The 20,565-nt window shown below is 45.1% G+C and overlaps 2 protein-coding genes and 2 pseudogenes across 3 annotated transcripts in view; 2 read left to right on the top strand and 2 right to left on the bottom strand.

Annotated features, from left to right (window-relative positions):
- The window catches only part of CFAP97 (cilia and flagella associated protein 97), a 28,396-nt gene extending 20,824 nt beyond the window's left edge, over positions 1-7,572 (bottom strand). The window contains exon 1 of one of the 2 annotated variants that reach the window (XM_066632365.1): positions 7,460-7,572. The gene's annotated coding sequence lies outside the window, so the exon portion shown is untranslated. Of the gene's footprint in view, positions 1-3,723; positions 3,771-7,459 lie in introns of those variants that run through there. The other variant, XM_066632364.1, reaches the window with a different exon arrangement.
- Positions 6,923-20,565, top strand: part of SNX25 (sorting nexin 25) — a 66,366-nt gene continuing 52,723 nt past the window's right edge. The window contains exons 1-3 of the mRNA XM_066632363.1: positions 6,923-7,603; positions 17,554-17,638; positions 19,479-19,695. Coding sequence (XP_066488460.1) covers positions 7,115-7,603; positions 17,554-17,638; positions 19,479-19,695 — 791 coding nt within the window. The 5' untranslated portion in view covers positions 6,923-7,114. The remainder of the gene's footprint in view (positions 7,604-17,553; positions 17,639-19,478; positions 19,696-20,565) is intronic.
- On the top strand, positions 9,860-9,981 carry LOC136656409 (5S ribosomal RNA; annotated as a pseudogene).
- On the bottom strand, positions 11,962-12,081 carry LOC136656240 (5S ribosomal RNA; annotated as a pseudogene).

Genomic DNA, 20,565 nt, shown 5'->3' on the forward strand with positions numbered 1-20,565 from the left:
ACATAATCTGATAGGAGGAAAGGTAGTTTGTTAACAGTCCATGTATTTCACTGATCAACAGCTCAGCTTAAAATTCAGAATCAAAACATTGTTTGAACTTTTTACAAATCTAAAATGTACACAGAAGCTTCCCAAATATAGCACATACTTCATACTAAACCACCACCTACATGCAAGGCCCCACAAAGAAAACCACTAGGCAGCTCATGGAAATGCAATTACAAAATGCATCACATTTAAAAGCTCAGCCTCTGATTATTACCATAGTTCCTATTTGTGTAGAATTGTTAAAAGCGAGGGAGGGAGAAGGGAACATTTTACAGATGGATGTATTATAAACTCCATGTACGGAGGAGGCAAGCACGTTGGCAGACACGTTAATACTGATCTGAAGCCATGGGAAGAATTATGATGTCTGAGAAGGAGAAAGGAACTATGTTAACAATTTGACCATGGAATTACAATCAAAAGAAGCTGCATAAACACATGTAGGGAGGGCAAATACACTGAAAGACAGAAGCCTGCGCTCTTGTCCCCATAGGCTTGCTTAACTATACTTGAAGGGTAGTTCCCTCTCTCCCAACTCCAAAGAACCTGAAGGAAAGGAGCCAGGAAAAGCCCTGCCATGCGCTTATTCCAGCACTCCTGTGGTTTGGACCTTATTTGAGAGTGCATGAAGGGGCTAACATAGTGGTTTTCAAACTGGGGCATCATGACGCCCCAGCCTGAATGCCGTGGCCTCTTTCTCCTTAAGGAGTGGGGGCAGGCAGGGAGGAGGCAGCGACGCAAGCCCCAGGATTGTGTTGCTCAGGGTGGCTGCAGGGACTGGGATGCACTCACCAGTCCCTGCAGCAGCCGTCCTGGGGTATGGGGAGCCCCGTGCGAGCATCTGCAGGGCTCCCCAGCTCATTAGAAGTGAAAGTGGAGTGATCGCACAGGGCTTCCTGCACCCCAGGACGGCTGCTGCAGGGACTGGTGAGTGATGAAGCTGCTATGAAGTGGGTTGGGGGACAGGAACCAATCTAAGTGCCTTGAAAGCATACTCTAACACTCAAGAGAGCAACTAACAGTTCTCTCACAGTAATGTTCAACAGCCTAGTCTACACATGCAACAAAATGAAGCAGATACTGTATGTGGTACAGGTCTGGAGTGGAAAATGGCTGATGACATATCAGGCTGCAAGCACATGTAGGGGAAGTAATCAAGATTCTTGAATCCTCTCTGGAAGTAGAAAACTCACACACCAAGTTGCAGATAGGAGTTTGTCCAAGGGTTCACACTCATCAGGGGGCCCACCCAGAGAGGCAAACTCTGAATTCTCAGTAGTTATGGCAGCAGTAGCACTCACTGCTCATCAGTGGGTGTAGGAAGGCACCTCCAGCAAACTGGTGCCAATACTGAGAGAAGCTTCAGCTAGAGATTCTCTCCTTGATGTCATGCTAGGCATGATGCTAGGCATGATGGTTTGCTTCTTAAAGTTACTGGGAGTTCTTAACATAAGGAAACTTCTAAAATATGGATTTCCTGGCCTGCAGTTGGAAATTGCACAGTACCAGACCACAATTCTGTTGCATGTGTAAGAGGAGGTCCATGACAAGCACACTTGAGAAGACAGCTTGTTGAAAAACATCTTCACACATTAGCTCCCCAACTGCAGAAGATCTGGATGCGGGGGTACTTTCTTCCAGACAAGCTATCTGCCACATGCACTTTGTGGTGAGGACTGTACAGGGTGCCCCCCCCCCAATATCAAAATAGGCACGGGCAGTGACAAGATCGCAGCCTGTGTCTCCTGAACCATGACTTTGCCACATCCTTGTGATGCATGCGTGCAACAACAGCCCACAACAGCTTCACACCCACCTCTGCTGTTTGCCTGCCTCAACCAGAGAAACAGCACTTTCACATTCAGTACTATTAAAAAGTGTTCATTGTTCCTAGTAATAATTATTATAATTATTATTGAATGCCCAGGATGAAGGTAAAGCAGAGTATTAATTTGCAAATAAAATATCCAAGATTGCACTGAATATAAACTTTAAAAAAATTCTGGAAGAGACTTTCTGCCCAATCCTATGCATGTCTGCTAGAAGTAAGCCCCATTATACTCCATGGGGCTTACTCCCACATAAGTGTTAGGATTGCAACCTCAGTCTTGCAAACAAAAAAAGGCGGGGGGTTCGTGAAATAATAGGTTTGTGCAAGGAGCAGTTGAACAAACACTCAAAGCAGACCCTCTTGTAGTCTCTGGAAAAGACTAGATAGCATCTCCCCCAACCCTTTAAACAGTGGCTCCCAACCTGAGGTACATGTACTCCCAGGGGTACTTGCCAGGACCTTCAGCGGTACTTAAAAAAGAATTGAATAATGGTGGTAAAAGACAGGTTTGTATTTGAATGTCTTGTGGGGCTGGCAAAGGAGGAAGGAAGGCAGCTAGCTGGCTGTGAAAGCCCCACCAACTGCTAGTTTCTGGTCACCAATCTGTGTATTATCAAATATGGATCAGTAGCTGACAACATATAAATAGAATATAACAGCAGCTATATTAATTGCAATCATTTTGCTAACAAGAGGGGTACAATTTATGGAAATGGGCTGCCAAGGGGTATGTACACACGTGAAAATACTTTGGGAACCACTGCTTTAGGGCAGTGTTTCTCAACATTAATCCTCTGCTGTACCACTTCACATGGTCCACCTATTTGAAGTACCACTGGAAGTAAATGGCGAGGACATCATCACAAGTTATTTCTGGGTTGGGAGGCCAGATGTGACATGACCAACACTAGAAAGAGGCTTAGGGTGGACGGGAAGGCTTTTCCGAGCACAGAAAATATGCACTGGAGCTCTGCCCACTGAGCCAAGCCTCCTACCACTGTTGTAATGTTGCATTCCTGGTCACACTGCCAGGTGACAGGTCCACAGGTCCTGTGAGTACCACCAGAGTCACAGGCAGGGATATGTGGTGGGTGGAGAGGCAGGTGACGCAGAGCCTCCTCACTGGAGTCCTTTGAAAAGCACCTCCGCTGTGCCAGGTGCAGGGTGGGATCGGAGGCCTTTGAAAAGCACCACTGATGTGTGAGGCGCAGCGCAGCGTGGGGAGGCAGGTGAGGCAGAGCCTCCCCACTGGAGTCCTTCAAAAAGCACTGCCGCTGTGTGAGGTGCCCAAGCACCCACAACCCACGTGCAAAGCATGTTCACCCCGTGGAGGAGGCTGTGTGTGTCAGGGACATGCTCTGTGCGTGGGTTGTGGGTGCTTGGGCGCCACACATGGCAGCAATGCTTTTCGAAGGGCTCCAGTGGGGAGGCTCTGCCTCACCTGCCTCCCCACCCACCCTGACCTCAAGTATCACTGGTGGTACCTGTACCACTGGTTGAGAAACAATGCTTGAGGGGGAAACACAAACCCCCCCCCCGCACGCTGGCAGATCTCCCACCGTCCTGTTGTGGTTCCAGCCTGAGCAGAAGCGAAGCGTGCAGAGATGGCAGGACTGAGCTTAGAAGAGGCAGGCAGCACCCACCGCCATCACCACACGACCACAGCAGCCTCCCACTCAGGAGGCGGTGTCTCCTTTCACAACCCCGAGGCCTAAGGCTGCCATGCCCTCCACACTTCCCGGGGAGAAAGCCCCATTGACTACAGTGGGACTTGCTTCCGAGTAGGCATGCAAAGGGCTGGTCTCTAAGCAAGCCCTGCGACCACCTGAGCCGCACATACTCACCACCACGCAGCAGAACGGAGGGTGTCGGAGGAGCTGCTGCTGCCGCTGCCGCCGCCTCCCCGCAACAAGCCCGGTCTCCCGCCTGCTCGCTGTTTGCGTAACTAGGGGGAGGCGGGGAGGAAGGGGAAGAACCGCCCAGCCTCCTGCTCCTCCGTGGGAGCGCCTCACAGCCCCTTCCTGGGCTGCAGGGGGAAGCCTTGAGCTGGGTTGAGGCCTGCCTGGAGCGCCCTGAGGGGAAGGCTTGGAAATGGGTGTCCTGAGGGGAGAGAGTCGTTCCCACAGACACCCACCCCCTGGCAGCCCTAGCGTGCAAGCCTGTGCACCCCTTCCTGGCAGTAAGCAAGCCCCATGGACTAGAAGGAGGCTGACTTCTGAGCAGACATGCCTGAGGTGCATCTTGGCCCTGCCTGCTCAGAAGTAAGCCTCATTGAATTAAGTGGGACCCGCTCCCAGGCAAGCATGAGACTGACATACATAAAATGCCTACTCAGAAGTATGTCATTGAATTCAATGGAACCTGCTCCCAGGCAAGCATGTGTATAAATAAGACCGCAGCCTGAATTTATTTACTTAGAGTATCATCCCATCCAACTCCGTCCCTGGAACTCCTTGCTACAAGATGCGTCTGGCCTAGAATGCCTTGCAAAGGAGCCTGGATATAGTTATGGAGGGTAAAATTCCATCACAGCTTATAAATCATGACAAACAATGCACCCCAAGATGTGGAACTAACACTCACTAAAGGTGAGTGTTGTTGGGCGAGTTAGGACTGAGAAAAGAAAATATTTCTTTACCCAGCATGTGGTTGGTCTGTGGAACTCCTTGCCACAGGATGTGGTGATGGCATCTCGCCTAGATGTCTTTAAAAGGGGATTGGACAGATTTCTGGAGGAAACTCCATCACAGGTTATAAGTGTTTAGGCTACCTCAGAATGCCAGATGCAGACCACTGTGGAATACAGGAAGCTGGACTAGATGGGCCTTTTGGTTGATCCAGCAGGGCTTCTCATGGTCATGTTCAATTTTCCAGTGCAAATGCAGCCCTATGGTAAGGGAACAAATGTTCCTTTACCTTGACTGCCCTCTGTGGCTGCCCTCCCACCACAGGATGCAGCACATGCCCTATTGACACGGCTGTGTCAGCACTGGAAAATTGAATAGGATTAGGCCCTCAGTAAACTAAGGTGAGAAAATTTAGTGAGTAAACTAGTTTACTTAGTGAGTAAACTAAGTGAGTTGGACACACCAGGGCTTACTTCTGAGTAAACTGAACTGGAGGTTGTCCATGACTTTGTGTACCTTGGCTCAACCTAGCTAAACAGATGCATCAGCAAAGCAGCTACCACATTTTCCAGACTAGCAAAGAGAGTCTGGTCCAACAAGAAGCTGACGGAACATACCAAGATCCAGGTCTACAGAGCTTGCATCTTGAGTACACTTCTGTACTGCAGTGAGTCATGGACTCTTTGCTCACAACAGAAGAAGCTGAATGCTTTCTACATGCGCTGCCTCAGAGGCATCCTCGTATCACCTGGCAGGACAAAGTTCCAAACAACACAGTCCTGGAAGGAGCTGGAATCCCCAGCGTGTATACACTGCTGAAACAGAAATGCCTGTGCTGGCTTGGTCATGTCGTGAGAATGGGCGATGGTCAGGTCCCAAAGGATCACCTCTATGGAGAACTTGTGCAGGGAAAGCAAAGCACCCTATGGGTAGACCACAGCTGCTCTACAAGGATATCTGCAAGAGGGACCTGAAAGCCTTAGGAATGAACCTCAACAGATGGGAAAACTTGGCCTCTGAGCGTTCTGCTTGGAGGCAGGCTGTGCAGCATGGCCTTTCCCAGTTTGAAGAGACACTTTGCCAACAGACTTGAGGCAAAGAGGCAAAGAAGGAAGGCCCATAGCCAGGGAGGCAGACCAGGGACACACTACACTTGCTCCCAGTGTGGAAAGGATTGTCACTTCCGAATCGGCCTTTTCAGCCACACTAGACACTGTGCCAGAACCAGCATTCAGAGCGCAATACCATAGTCTTTCAAAACTGAAGGTTGCCAGCATTCAGCTTTTCAAACCCTTCCATATTGAGCTGCACTGTGCCTGTATAGTTTTTCTTTTTAGACAAGTCTTATGAGTTCTTGGCTTTTTAACATCTGTCTTTTCCAGGCTCGGGGCTTTTATAAGATTGCTGCTACTAGCCTTTCTATTATATTAAAATTTTATTGCTTTTTAATGATGTTCTTAATTGTGAAGAGTTTTTAATGTAATTTGTGTTTTTAATGGTGATTTTGTTATTGCATTTCCCCACACTGTTGTAAACAGTGTTTGGGTCCCTTTGGAGAGAAAGGCGGGGTAGAAATACAACAAGTAAGGCTGCAATCCTATCCACTCTTTCCTGGGAGCAAATCCCATTGACTATAATGGGACTTCTGAGTAGATATGCATAGAATTAGTCTCCAAGAGCTCAAGCCTATGCATGTCTACTCAGAAGTAAGTTCCTTAATAATCAATGGGGCTTACTCCCAGAAAAGTGAGGATAGGATTGTAGCCTCAGAGCCCCATTCTATGCATTAGAAATAAATCCCATTATAGTCAATGGGGCCATTATAGTCAATGGGGAAAGTAAGGATAGGATTGCTGCCTCAGTAAGGCTGCAATGCTAACCACACTTTCCTGAGAGTAAGCTCCATTGACTATTATGGGACTTACTTCTGAATAGTCATGCCTGGGCTTGGGCTCTTAGAGCATGTCTACTTAGAAGTAAGTCCCATTATAGACAATGGGGCTTACTCCCAGGAAAGTGTGGATAGGATTGCAGCCTAAAGGGGAATGCAGAGCTCCATTGAAGGGAGCTTCTCTTTTCCCGGCTGCAACCCTACCCCCACTGACCTGGGAGTAAGCCCCATTGGCTGCAATGGGATTTACTTCTGAGTAGCTGTGGCTAGGCGAGGACTCCCAGTGATTGACGGGGGAAGCGGCCAAGCGCAGAAGGAAGGTCTTGCGCTCGCCTTGACGCAGCTGGGCCCGCCTCGCCCTCCGGAGCGCACATGGCTCCATCCCCAGCAGCAGCGGGCGCTGCAGTCATTCAGGCGCTCCCTCCTCCTCCTCCTCCCCCCCTTCGCCGCGCGCAATCAGGGTCAGTGGGGCCTCTGCTGGCTCCGAGCGAGCTGGGATGAACTAGAGCCCGGCAGCAGCCAACAGCGGCAGCAGCCCCGGAGTGCGCGGTGGGGAGTCGCGGCCGAGGGCGGTGGCTGCTCCGCGGGTCCCGGGCATGAGCCTGGCCGGCCGCTGCCTTTGCTGGTCCGGCGGTGCCGCTGGGGGAGGCGCGGCGACCTTGCCGGGGGGGCCCCGGGGCGGGAGATGCGCTGGTCCCCGGCGGCGGCTGGAGCAGCATGTTCCCCGATGCCGACGCCGCTAGCATCCCCTGCGGTGGGAGCAGCAGCAGCGGTGGAGGGCAGCTCGAGTCTGCAGGCGCCGCCGGCTCCCCGGGAGCGCAGAGCCCCGGAGGCGAGTCCTGCAGCAGCAGCGTCCCAGCCGCCGAGGGCGAGGAGGACGACGAAGAGGAGGCGGACCGCGGCTTGCCCCGCTCCATGCTGGCCGCCGGACTGGGGCTCCTGCTGCTGGCCGTGTCCCTCTTCCCCCTGGGCCAGCAGCAGCAGCAGGAGGCCGGCGGGGAGCCGCCGCCGCCGCAGCAGCAGCTGTGCCTGGCCTTGCTCCTGCTCCGGCTCGTCCTGTACCTGCTCTGCGCCGCCTGCGCCTTCTTCCTGGGCACCCTGCTGGCTCTGCTCGCTCGGAGCCGCCGCCGGCCGCCGCCGGACTTCCGAGCCGCCTGGAACCGCCGCTACCCGGGAAGGGAAGATGCCGCCCCGCTGCTGCAAGCTGTAAGTAAGCCAAGTGGGTCCGTGTGGCTGCTCCTCTCCGCCCCACCAAGTGCACCGCTCAAGCTGCAGCCCTCTCATCCGGGAGTAATACCCATTGACTATAATGGGATTTACTTCTGAGTAGACATGCATAGACTCCGGCTCTTACGAACCCACCCCCTGCCTGAAATCCCATTTTAACCTAAGAGTTGCAAACCCTGCCCTCCAGCTCCTGGAAAGACAGGGCTGGAGCTGATCCCCCGCTGGCACCTTCTCTCTCTCTATCTGTTCGGACTTTATCAATTGCTTCTGCACATATGCAGAGGGTGTAGCTGCTTAGGAATCATGCAGCTCAATCCTAGACATGTCTTCTCAGATGTAAGCCCCATCAGATAGTCAGTGGGGCTTACTCCCAGGTAAGTGTGAATAGGATCGGAGCAGTGGTTTATCTTCCCCCATGCACCTGGGCAAAGGGTGCACACACAGTCTCCTTCCTCTTGTCAGAGTGTTACTTCTGTAAGAACTTAAGAAGAGCCCCTCTGGATCAGGCCCAGGGCCCATGCAGTCCACTTTCGTGTATCTCACAGTGGCCCATCAGGTGCCTCAGGAAACACACAAAATACTTGCATCTTGCTGCAGTCCCCCTGCTTCTGGCTTTCTATTTACTGTACTCTCACACCACTCCCCCCCAATAAAGACATCAGACTACACTTGGGTTTAACTTGGGCTTCTTTATTAAACTGATTTTTAATAATGAAACAAATGACTAATTTTTAAAACGTGAAACCTACTGAACACACCTCAAGCTGGGGTAAGCGGAAAAACTACCATCCACAGCCAATTTGGATGACAGAAAAAAATTCCTACCCAGCCCTCATCCTGAGTGACCAGCTAATCCCAGACTGTACATACCCATCTTGGTTTGTAACCTGTGGTGTTCCTCCAGAAATCTGTCCAATCCCCTTTTAAAGGCATTTATGCTGGATGCAATCACCACATCCTGTGGCAAGGAGTTTCACAGACTAATTACATGCTGGGTAAACTCCAGGTAGTCTTGAGTCTGTGCATCACTGTTATTGGTGAATAACCATTACGTGATGCAGGTTGGATGTCTTGAATCCTAGCATAAAAGAAGGAATAAAACAATAAATCCCTCAAGAAAGATGATGGTGTGCCTAGTGGCCTGGCACCTAATTTCATTGGCACCACCCCTCCTTCTTTACCTCCTGCTGAAGGATGATTTCGTCTATTGTTGTTTAGTAGTGGTGCAGCTGCTCCAGTTAGTTTGGCTGCGCAATAATGCTCAAAATCATTTTACACTAGAAAATTCAATACAGAAACTGTTCATAGTACTGTATATTTAATGTTTCATCTTAGTGCATGCCATTAGGTTGTTAAAAGTGGTGCATAAAAGTGTTTTTAACAACAAAAATATTCACAAAAATGATTTACTGAATTACTGTAAAAGGCAACTTCATCTCTCAAAGGGGCTCTCAGTCTTTAAAACCCACCACACATACACAAGAGATATCAGCAAACAGCCACTGGAAAAGATTCTCCACAGGGGTGAGCAGGAATGGTTGCTCTCACCCTCCTAGAGGACCATCACTTAAAAGGTTCAGTTTAGGAGGATAAGTTTCCAAAGGGTACAATCTTAAGTATGTTTTTTTCAGGGGCAAGTCTAATTGTGTTCATTAGGACTTGCACTCTGATGGGTGTATATAGGATTGCAACCTAAGGTTAGAGAGCACTTGGGTACTGGATGTGCTTATGAATACAGTCTAGAAAAACAACTGCAAACACATTTTTCTTCCATTATTTCATTTAAATAGGTATCTGTGTGACTGTGGCCTTTATGTCAGAGCTGCCTATACCATCCAGTAGGATGAGATGGCTCACCTGGCAGCATTATTTGGGGCATCACTGAAGGGCAAACAAAATTCTTAATTGCTGTATATTATATTGTATTCCCCAGGACAGGTCATTTGGATTTTTTGCTTTAGTTTCAAGATGTCTTAGGCCATCTCTGCTCTATAAACAGTGTTTTTCACATGCTTCTGAGAGACCAGAAGTTTGTGAAGCAGAAAATCCCCAGAGAGGGGGCACTGGATTGCAAAAGTTTTGATAGCATTCCATCATTTGGCTTAGCCCTTAGTGAAGCCCGTGTGTGGGCTGTTGCAAGTGGGAGCTTATCCAACTGTATAGGAAAACTAGATCATTGTACTTCCTGCATAAGGCATGCTCAGCTTCAAGAATTCATCCCTGATGTCAGTCTTTGGCTGCAATCCAACTGTCACCCTGCACATGCCCGATCTCGTCTGATCTTGGAAGCTAAGCAGGGTCAGGCCCGGTTAGTACTTGGATGGGAGACCGCCAGGGAATACCGGGTGCTGTAGGCTTATACCATAGTCTTTCGAGACTGAAGGTTGCCAGCCAACCTATACAGGTACATATTTACCTGGGAGTAGGTACCATTGAAATCAGTGTGATTTGCTTCTGAGTAAACATGCCAAGGATTGGGCTATTTGACGCTTAGAAGAAACATGGAAAAACAAATGATGACTTGCAAATCCAAATAGTTTTACTTGGTAATTTCTCCCCTTCTTCCCCTTATCTTAACATCTCAAAAGTAAATATATTAACTTGGAAATCAATTCAATTGATCTGGATTATTCTTTTAAATTAGTGTGATCTGGATTGATGTGCTTAAACACTAGTTTAAGACATGATCCCACTTTCTGCTTCAGCGTTATTTTTATATAGTTTTTGTTGGCATCCTTCAGTCTCGGAAGACTATGGTATCGCACTCTGAATAGTGTTCTGGAACAGAGTGTCCTCTCCAGTGCGTGAAGCCTGGGTAAAGTAGATATGGAGGATAGACTGTTACCCATGCAGCAAATCCCCCCTCTCCACGGCAACGTTGCAGGAGTTGCCAGAACGTGACTGTGTTCGGCCATGAACTGCCTCAGGGACTCCGGCTCCGGATTTTGCCTCGAGGTTGACTCCTGAAACCTTTTCCATAACTGGATGTAGCCACAAGGCAGCGGAGGTTTGGGATCAGAGTTTTCCTTCTCTCAGATGAGCTGCCTTCCCAGGCTAACGAGTCCCATCTACCCGGTGGCTGTTCAGTCGCCTCTTACGACAAGTACAGCCAAACTGAGGGCCTATTCCCAGTCCTCAGCAAATTTTATATAGTACTTGCAGATATATCTAGGATTTGGGATTAGTTCTAGTTCTGAATTGTAACAAGTTAAACTGCTAATACACGCAGCTATGTCTTATACTTATGTTGAAATCAACTTGTTGTGTGTCTCTTACTAATTTTCAATATTTTGGCGCTTGTTGAAAACAGCCTTTGTAAATGACAACAAAAACTACTGAGCTTTAACCTACTTCATGTGCAACCGTTTTCCTACATGCATCCCTTTAAAAAGTGTATATGTCTCCTGTAACAGTGACAAATGTGCAGGTTTTTGTTTTATTTCACCATAGTTGTATTTAGCAGGTATCTAATGACCAAAGTAGGCGCACATAATCTTTCTGTTCAGAAACTTGAGTATCTGTATAGGAAGAACTATCAGTGTGAGGCATGGTAAATGAGGTTCTGTTTGAACATTGTACTGTACCTTCAACTTCAGATTAGAACTGAACATGCTAGGCCTTTTATTTTAATTCAATTAGATAAGAGATGATATCCTGAATGTTGGGAATATGCTGTTGATTTCAGATACCAGAATATGTTCTATGTATATTGAACATGGTTATTGCAGGTAGTTACTTTTGCTATCCACAATCTGATAACTTGCCATTGACAGTATTGGCTAACACAGGGATGTCAAACTCATTTCATACAGATGGCCTAAGTTAGTTTTCCTGGTGCCTGCTGAGGGCTGGAAATGACATCATTAAGCAGAAAGTGACATCATTAAGCAGATGATGTCCAGAAATAAGCACTTTGTTTTCACATTGGAACTCATTAGCTGCAAATGACAGAAGAGAACATGTGCAAATCTTGATGTTTTCAAGATATAAGAGAGCCTAATTATCAAGTTGGATGAGCCCAATTATAATGGGGGGGCTGGATACATTGCTTCTGGAAGCTGCTTTCAGCCCATGGATCTCATGTTTGACACCCCTGGGCTAACAGGTAGTGAACATGATCTTGTTGATTTCTTTTCCTCTGTGTGCCTGTGGAGACTGCCTACTCATTGAAACTGAGTCATCAGATTTGATGGCCACATGCAGCCAGCCAGCTAGCCACCATGCACACAGAAAAAGTCTGGTCACCACAAACAGAGCAGTCATATGCACTGATCCCACACTTACTGTTTGTTCTGTTTACCTGGTTGGCAACCTTCAGTCTCGAAGACTGTGGTATAAGCCTACAGCACCCGGTATTCCCAGGCAGTTTCCCATCCAAGTACTAACCAGGCCTGACCCTGCTTACCTTCCGAGATCACATGAGATTGGGCATGTGCAGGGTAACAGTTGCTGCTGTCTGTACTTGTATCTTGTACATCAGATGTGATATCCATTTCACACAGGGTAATTTTTCTTTCCTGTTAATGATATTTCCATAGATTTTTTAAATTGGGAATAATTGCGCAATAAGACCTGCCGTATCCTGCAGTTTCAATTTGGAACTTTGAGAAAGGATAATCGTGTTACCTTACATGTAAGGGAGATCAAGCATTTTGTTAAGTAATTCAATAATGTCTGCCTCCAGCCTTCCTATTATTATTATTATTATTATCATTATCATTATCATTATCATTATCATTATCATTAACAGTACTTATATATGGCTTTTCAGCAGAAAGTTCACAAAGCGGTTTACAGAGAAAAATCAAACAAACTAATGACTCCCTGTCCCAAAAGGGCTCACAATCTAAAAGGATGCAAAAGAACACCAGCAGACAGCCACAAGAAAAGACAGTGCTGGGGTGAGGAAGGCCAGTTACTCTCCCCCCGCTAAATAAAAGAAGAGCACCCACTTAAAAAGTGCCTCTTACCCAGTTAGCAGGAGTTTTAATAGTAGGTTTTGTTATGCTGCTGTACTTGACAGGATGCAAATCATCACTTGCAAATTAATAAACAGAAAGATTTTGACATTATGAGATTATCTGCTTTGTGACAAGGGTGGAATGAAATGATTGGCAGGCTCCTTATTTATTCCTGAGAAAACAAGAAGTATCACCGAAAGGCCCAGTAATATTGAGTCTGATGATAGTTCTATGCAATCTCTTTTGTAAAAGGTGAACCCTTACTGCAACCCTTGGGCAGTTGCTGTCAGCCATTCTGGGACTGTGTTATTTCCTGAATTATTACAGAGCAATTGTTAGTTCTTCACCAGCAAATGTAGCCCAACTGGATTTACACCTTTAAAAATTTTTCATGTTCTCTCCTTGTTCCTTGGCATGTAGAACAAGTTCACAGAAGATGCTAGCCTACAAAATATGTGCTAGTCCTCAGGATAGTTGCTCATATAGACACTTTCCTGCTTGCTCTGTGAAAGTATATTCATAGCTCTCATATCATTTGTGTTCTTATTGGTTTATATACTTGAATTGTGGGTGTGATGGGTAATGGGATCAGCTTCATTCTGAAAGTGTGCAATTCCTGATAACTGATATCTTTGCATAATAGGCCTCTTGCCTTCCTATTTTCAGGAATGAATGTTACTTGCCCTTGTAGTTTGACTGCTGTCTCTGGATATCACTACTTGATTGATTATGTGTAATATAGCCTTGGGCCAACAACTGCTCTGGTGATTAAAGTCTTTAGAATTAAATTCTTTTAATCCTACAACCACAACTATTGCCTACATTGGTAGTACTCAAGAATGCATCCTTTCTGCTTTATTTTAGGATGCTTTTGTAGGCACTTAAAGTTCTCTTTTAACAGATAAAGGACCTTTAGGGCCCAATCCTATGCTGCCCTTGTGCTGTGCGGTACAGAGGTGCCAAAACTGCTGCTGCTGTATCCTGTGGGGCCAATGTGGAGGCTGCAGGTCTCCTTGGGGAAAGGGAACATCAGTTCTCTTATCTTTTGTAGATCCTGGGCAGCCTCTGGGGGATACTGTATGTTTTTCCTTTCAAAAACGTCAGTCAATAACTTGACCAGGAAATGGGCCATATTGTGTTGGTACTGTTGGTATTGTGTTGGTACTGTTAGAAAGACTTGGTGATGAGACAAATAGAACTAGCACTGAAACTCCCAAGGATTCACAAAGTCCTTGGAACCAAAGATTTATTGCAAAAATCTCATAGCACCTTCAAGCCTAACCAGTTTGCTTCAACATAAGCTGTTGTGGTCTAGAGTTCACTTTCGTGCTTGTGTGAAGTGAAAATTTTTCTAGGCAGGGTTGCACCCACATATGAGTAGAGATTTTAAAAACACACAACAGAAGTGGGTTCAGAGGACATTGGGATGGAGGTCAGGAATGGTTATATAAAATACAGGGAATGGCATACCAACCAGTCCTTCTCCTCCTCCTCCTCTCTTTCTCTTTCTTTTTAATTCTAAATTTATTTTTTTCCTGCTCAGGTTCTAAAATCCTGAGCAGTTATCTCCTGTCTGTACTTATATCGGTAATTTGTGCCCTAAAAGAAGAGATGGACTGACTTTTCTACAGCCTTCTCTAGCTGGTTGCATTTCTTACAGGCCATAGGCAGCCAGGTTAATAGCTGTATACGTGCCTAATTTAGACTACACTTGCTCCCTAAAAACGCAATGTGGAAAATCCACCTTTATGTCCCTGTTCCTAGTATTATAGTAGTTAAATGTCTAAGACCCATATCCTAACCAATTTTCCAGCACTTGCATGGCTGTGCCGGTGGGGCATGTGCTGCATACTGCAGTTAAGTGGCACTCACGGAGGCCTCCTCAAAGTAAGGGAATGTTTGTTCCTTTACCTTGAGCTACATTGTCCTTATGTCGGTGCTAGAAAGTGAGTTAGGAGTGTGCCCTAAAGTGCACACAAAGATAACTACTTTGTGGTGATTTTAAATTTGTGTTTTGGGGTATATAATTTAGTTCTAGACATTTTTATGCAATCTGAAATGGCAGTGATTGGGTCTGTACATTGGAAATATATTATCTATAAAATGTCATAGCACTATAGATATTTGCAGTCAGAATGTCATGCTGGTTCTTAATTTGTTTTGTCTCATTTTAAATAAGATTTTAAAATTATAAAAGGTACAGTTTAGATTGGGAATCATTATTGTAGATCAAGGAGAAGGACCTGTGTGCAATTTGATTTGTTTTGTATTTTTTAAATCCTCCCCAAATGATCTTGTTCTCTTTCTAGTTATATAATTCTAGATAGAGTTGTTTGAAAATTGTGTTTTACTTGGAAGTAAGCCCATTGTGTTCAGTAATGCTTAGGCTGTAACCCTACCTTACCGAAACAAACATCTCTATAGATAGTATTTAAAAATAATTTTTGAAATAAGATAGAAATATTTTCTTACACTACAACAATTTTTACAACTACATTTGTACAACTATATTTTTACACAACTGACCAGCAGCCGTTCCTATCCCTGTCCTTTCCATTATTTAATAATGGAGCAATTACTTGATAGTAAAGAAAGATAGTAGTGTTCTTTCTGCAACTGACAAAAGAGAGTACTTCAGTATGAACTGTATGGACTATTTTTTAAATAAATGTGTAGAACAAATACTAAAATGTTATTAGAAGCAGTTACTCTTGATTACCATAGTTAAATCTGACATTAATTGACATAATGAGAAGTTAGGTTCTCTGGTAAGGAGTAATAATGGTCTCAGCATTGAATATTAAACATGGGTGACTCATTGATATTGGTTCCTGTGCAGCTGAGTTTTTAATCTTAGGTCCTAGTTTGAAGTAGAACATTTCTTTTGCTAACAATCCAGGATTGTTATGTACTTTATGTCCTTGGCTCCATTCCAGTTTTGTTGCTCATATTGATGTAGAATCATTAATGAGTTTGGTCGGGGTTTTTTGTTTGTTTTCCCCATCACCAGTTGCAAAAAAATTCCAGAAGGTAGGAACACTTCTGTTGAGAGCTCCCTCTGAAATGGAAGTTTCGCCCATAAATGAAAGTCTATTCCACTCATGGGAAGGGTCCTTATGCTTGCACAAGTTTCCTTCTGTGAGTGGAACACTCCTTTCATTCGCAAGGAGAAATTTCTGTTTGCGGAGGGAGCGCCCTGTTGCAGAAGTAATGGTCAGGATGCCACCCTTGCCTCAGTGGTTTTGCAGTCTAGGTCAGTGGCTCCCAAACTTTTTAGTGCCAGAGCCCACTTTTAAAAACACTCTGTTGTGACCCTCCTAGGTTTACCAGACTTTAAAAAAAGATCTAGAAAGAAATAATGCTTATTTATAATAACCAGAAAAAGAGACCTTCAAATTTTCTCTCTCTATTTTTACACATGCTTGCAGACTGCAGGAGCTGAACTCTTTGCAGGGTAATTAGCAGCTACATTATCTGATTTTTCAGTAGCTTCAGGGCTTGAGGAAATTGTCTGATCTTTCCATCAGTCTTTGAGAGCCACCAAAAATCAGGTCGTGACCCACCTATGGGTCCCAAACCACAGTTTGGGAACCACTGGTTTAGTTAGACAGAGAGAGAAATGGAGGAAGGGGAGGGAAATGAATTACAGGGATAAAGAGAATGAGAATGTGCAAGTCTTTCAGTTACGCATACTTATGCTTGATTACAGTACGGAACGAGGTGTAAGGCATTGGGCCTCTTCACTTGTACAATTTGTGCCTCCCTTCCCTCAGGAGGCCTGTCTGACTACTTCCTGCTTCATGAAGACCATTTTTGTTAGACAGGTTTCAGTTTAGATTGATATTATGCCCCTGAATTGTTTGGTTCCTTACATTATGTTGTGATGTTCTTTGTTACTATGATTAGCAGTGCTATTTTGGTAATGTATTTTCTTGACTTTTACACTGCTTTGGGGTTTGTGCCAAAAAGTGGCCTACAACAGCTTAATATATTCAGATGTTTTATAATTTTGTCTCCTTAAGGCGTAAAGGGAGGGAGACTATTTGCATATGCTTTAAATATGATAGTTAGCAGTTAGCTGGCCCTAATTTGTGTGTGTGGAAAACACTTGTAAAGTCTTATCAATTGCTCTTTCAAATTGCTGCTTCTGCAATACGTACATCTTTTTATCCTCTTGCCCAAGAATAGGCTGTACTCTTGTTGCTATATAGGAAAGAAAAACAGAGAGACACCGTGATGCTGTTAGTACTAATGGACTGATTCACCTGTTGAAGAAAAGGAAGTACATTAGTAGTCTTTTATCTATTTGATGACGCACATGTAATAGAGTAGTAGGATATCCTCTCCCACCACCACATCACCTTTTTTTTTGCCTTAAGCTGCATCCTTCTCTTGCTGACAGCATGTTAACCCATTTTTGCCTGGCCCACAGGTGTTACATGTTTGGTCCCTGTATATGCAACATTGGGCAGAAATGGGTTTTAAGCTAGAGCGCAACAAACTATGGCCTATGGGCTGGATCCGGCGCCCTTACTACCCCATTCCCTGCATGAGTGGAGCTTACCATTCTAAATTACCATGCTATTGTCACTGCCATTCTTTTCCAGTGTACGTGCTGTCCAGCTGCTTCTGTGTTCTGCTGCCCCAGTGGTCCTGCACCTAGATTTCCTGGCAGATGTGGCTGGGTGGAGTGAACATTGGGGAAGATTGGCAGCGACAGTGGCAACCTCCCTGGTGGAACAGTAAGCTCTGGTCATGCTGGGGAGGTTGTTTTTAGAGAACAGCTGAAATGCTCAGCTACACTGGTAAAAGAAGAGTAGCCAGGGTATCTGGCAGCCCCAGTATTCTATCAGTTTGTTCATAATGGCTTTGCTAGATGCCTCAAAAGAGCCAGCAAGATGCACTGTACTTGATTTTCATGATCAAATATTTGTTACATGCAGTATGTGTGTATTTTTTTTCTTTCAGAATCTTTTATCTGGAAACGCCCATGAATCTATCCAGTTGAGAAGAGTGATGATTTCTCATAACATGGATAAAGCCCTGAAAGAAGGTGAAACTTTCCTAGGTGCACCTAGGATTAGAAGTTAATCAGTCATCTCAACTTAAGTCATCATTATAAATTATAAGCATTTTTTTTAAAGTATGAAAACCCACCATGCAGTAAATTTGAATTCTGCAACTATTGGAAAACTAGAGTATCAACAGTACCTGTTCTCACAGATTTTATCTTGAGCAGTAAAGAAGGAAATGACCTGTATCTAGTTTCTGGGTTATTGCATGCAAATTGCCTTATTTTGTATTTATAACCTATCTTGGGAGGCTTAGGACTGACAACAGCATCATTCTATAGGCGAAGACCACTAATAAGGAAAGGATACATAGAAAAGTTGGCCCAGGCCATGAGTCTGTCCAACTTAGGATTGCTGATGTTGCGCAGGGGTTGTTCAACCAGGAGGCAACCTGAAATGGCTGTGAGGACAGACACGGCAAGAGGGGTGGCATATGGATGAGTCCCCACCCTCATCTGTTCATTGTGCTCTCTAACCTGCCACAGTTCTGGACACTCTGTTCATCTTCCAACTTGCAGGGAACATGTCACAAGAGGATCATAGCAGTGGCAGTCAAAGGGCGAGGGGAAAAAGCAAGCTGTGGTGACTCCAAATAGCTTCTCCCCACCTACTTGGTGCTTATGAAGCAAGAGATAGGCAAGGACAGGCAATCTAGAGCATGCCCCCATTCCCTTTACAGGTGTGCATCACTTAGATTCCGATCCCTGTTATTTGATTAGGTCTTAAATGAACATTCAGCCTAATCTAGTGCCTTTGTTGTGTAAACAGACACTCCCTACCAGACACTCACTGGTGGCACAGGCTACTGGAGACTGATAGACTCTTGTTTGCATTAAGATCCTCTTCATTGTGTAAACATTCTGCTTCAGGCTATGAGAAACCGGATTGCTTCATTAAGAGCATCTTTGTTGTGCTTTGACTGCTGTCATATATAGAGTCCGTTGTTAAGCGAAATGTTGTTACGTGATGCACACCTGTACTTATAATGACCATGCTGTGAAACCTCCCCACCCCATGTCTTTTCTGTTTGCATTGAGCATGAGTAGGGAATTCTGGATTCCCAGCTTCCTCTTCTCCAGTTTATTGACAGTACTGACCTAGATGACCAATGGTCTTATTCACTATAAGGCAGCCTTAGCCTATGGTGCTGTGAACGAAGTGGAACGTTTTTGCACTGAAGTGGGATAGGAACTACAGAGGCACCAGAGATGGGGGTACTAAGGAGTTTTATGTGGCACAAGATGATGAGAGGGTTGAAGAACATTATTCCTACTGATGTGAAACTTTTGTTGACAAACAGTCCCTATTGATTGTATAATTTACTGTGTCGTAGTAAATAACCCACACCTCTTTCCTACAAGAAAGTCAACTGTGGTTCTTTTACAAATGTTGGAGCCCAGGTTGTAAAAGACAAGTGTTAAGAGCAATTAGGTATGGCTAGCGAAAGATGCAGTCAGAGTGGGAAAACTGATGGCTTTGTAAGCTAAAGTTTGCTTTTATGTGTGACAATTAAAAATAATCTATTGGAAATGATTTTTTCTTGCTTATGGTAACAGGTAGCTACGTGGAATTCCTATTCAGGTGGCTGACTGACCAAATCCACTTACAGGCTTTCCCTGTTGAGCTCTGATAATCTCTCTCAGTATAAGATTTCTTGTAACGTTGCCAGCTTTTCTTATTTTTGGAAATGGAAGAGATCATAATAAGGACAAAACGCAGGCAGCTGTTTCAAATGCTGTTTCATGCTTGTTCATAATTGTATCTTTTGGCTAGGCTTCTGGCTGCATGCATCAACTTCATTTTTGGTGATGCTTTTTTCAGTGTTTGACTACAGCTACAGAGATTACATTTTGTCCTGGTATGGGCACCTCAGCCGAGATGAGGGGCAGCTGTACCACCTGCTATCAGAAGACTTCTGGGAAGTTGTCAAGCAGCTGCGACACCGACTCAGTCACATCGATGTAGTTAAAGTTGTCTGCAGTGATGTAGTGAAAGCTTTGTTCACCCACTTTTGTGACCTTAAAGCAGCAAATTCCAGGTAACAGCATTCCTTACTTCCTTAATCCCTTTTAGTTTACTTATAGCTTTCCTTCAACCTATATCTAAACTGTAGTGAGACAATAAAGACTGCCTTGAGACAAGTCAGACAGAAAGGCATCTGTAGTAGTGGTGGCTAAACTTTCTACTTACCTTGTGGCACATTTGGTCAAAAGTATGAGATAGTATACTAAAGCAGTGTTTCTCAATCAGTGGTACGTGTGCCACTGGTGGTACGCGAGGTGCTGTCCGGTGGTACACACAAGACCCTCAAATACCTGTTACCCTACAGCAAAACCAGTGATGCAACGTTATAAACAGCAGTAGGAGGCTTGGCAGACAGAGCTCCAGTGTGTGCTTTTTGTGTGCTTAAAAAAGCCCTCCCACCCATCCTGAACCTCTTACTGGTGTTTGACATTGTTAGTTATTTCCGGTGATACTTCCAGTAGGTGAAAGTGGTATGATGGGGGGCAAACATTTAGAAACGTTGTATTAAAGTACATATTTGCATGCCTCTCTGTATCTTGTCATGGTCTTCCGTGTATCCCACTAAGCTGGAAAGTGTGCACCAGCAAAACACCAGAGAGGCAGGGTGGAATGTAGGCCTGCTGTTCATAGCAAGGCCCATATGTTCTGTTCACTGCCCAAGTGTTCCATAAACTCCTGTTACTTGTAACAGATGGACCACAGATTGGCCATGATCTCTTGTGTCAATGTATGTTTCATGTATGCACAGGAATATATCAGTGGCAAGGAATATATCAAATTCCTTGCCACTGATCCATCGAAGATCATCATTATGACAGAGCTTCTTAAATTGGGATCATGAGAAGATTTTGTGAACATACTTAATTGAAAATCAGGCTAGTAG

Source organism: Tiliqua scincoides, chromosome 6, assembly GCF_035046505.1.
Source record: "Tiliqua scincoides isolate rTilSci1 chromosome 6, rTilSci1.hap2, whole genome shotgun sequence".
Lineage (NCBI taxonomy): Eukaryota > Metazoa > Chordata > Lepidosauria > Squamata > Scincidae > Tiliqua > Tiliqua scincoides.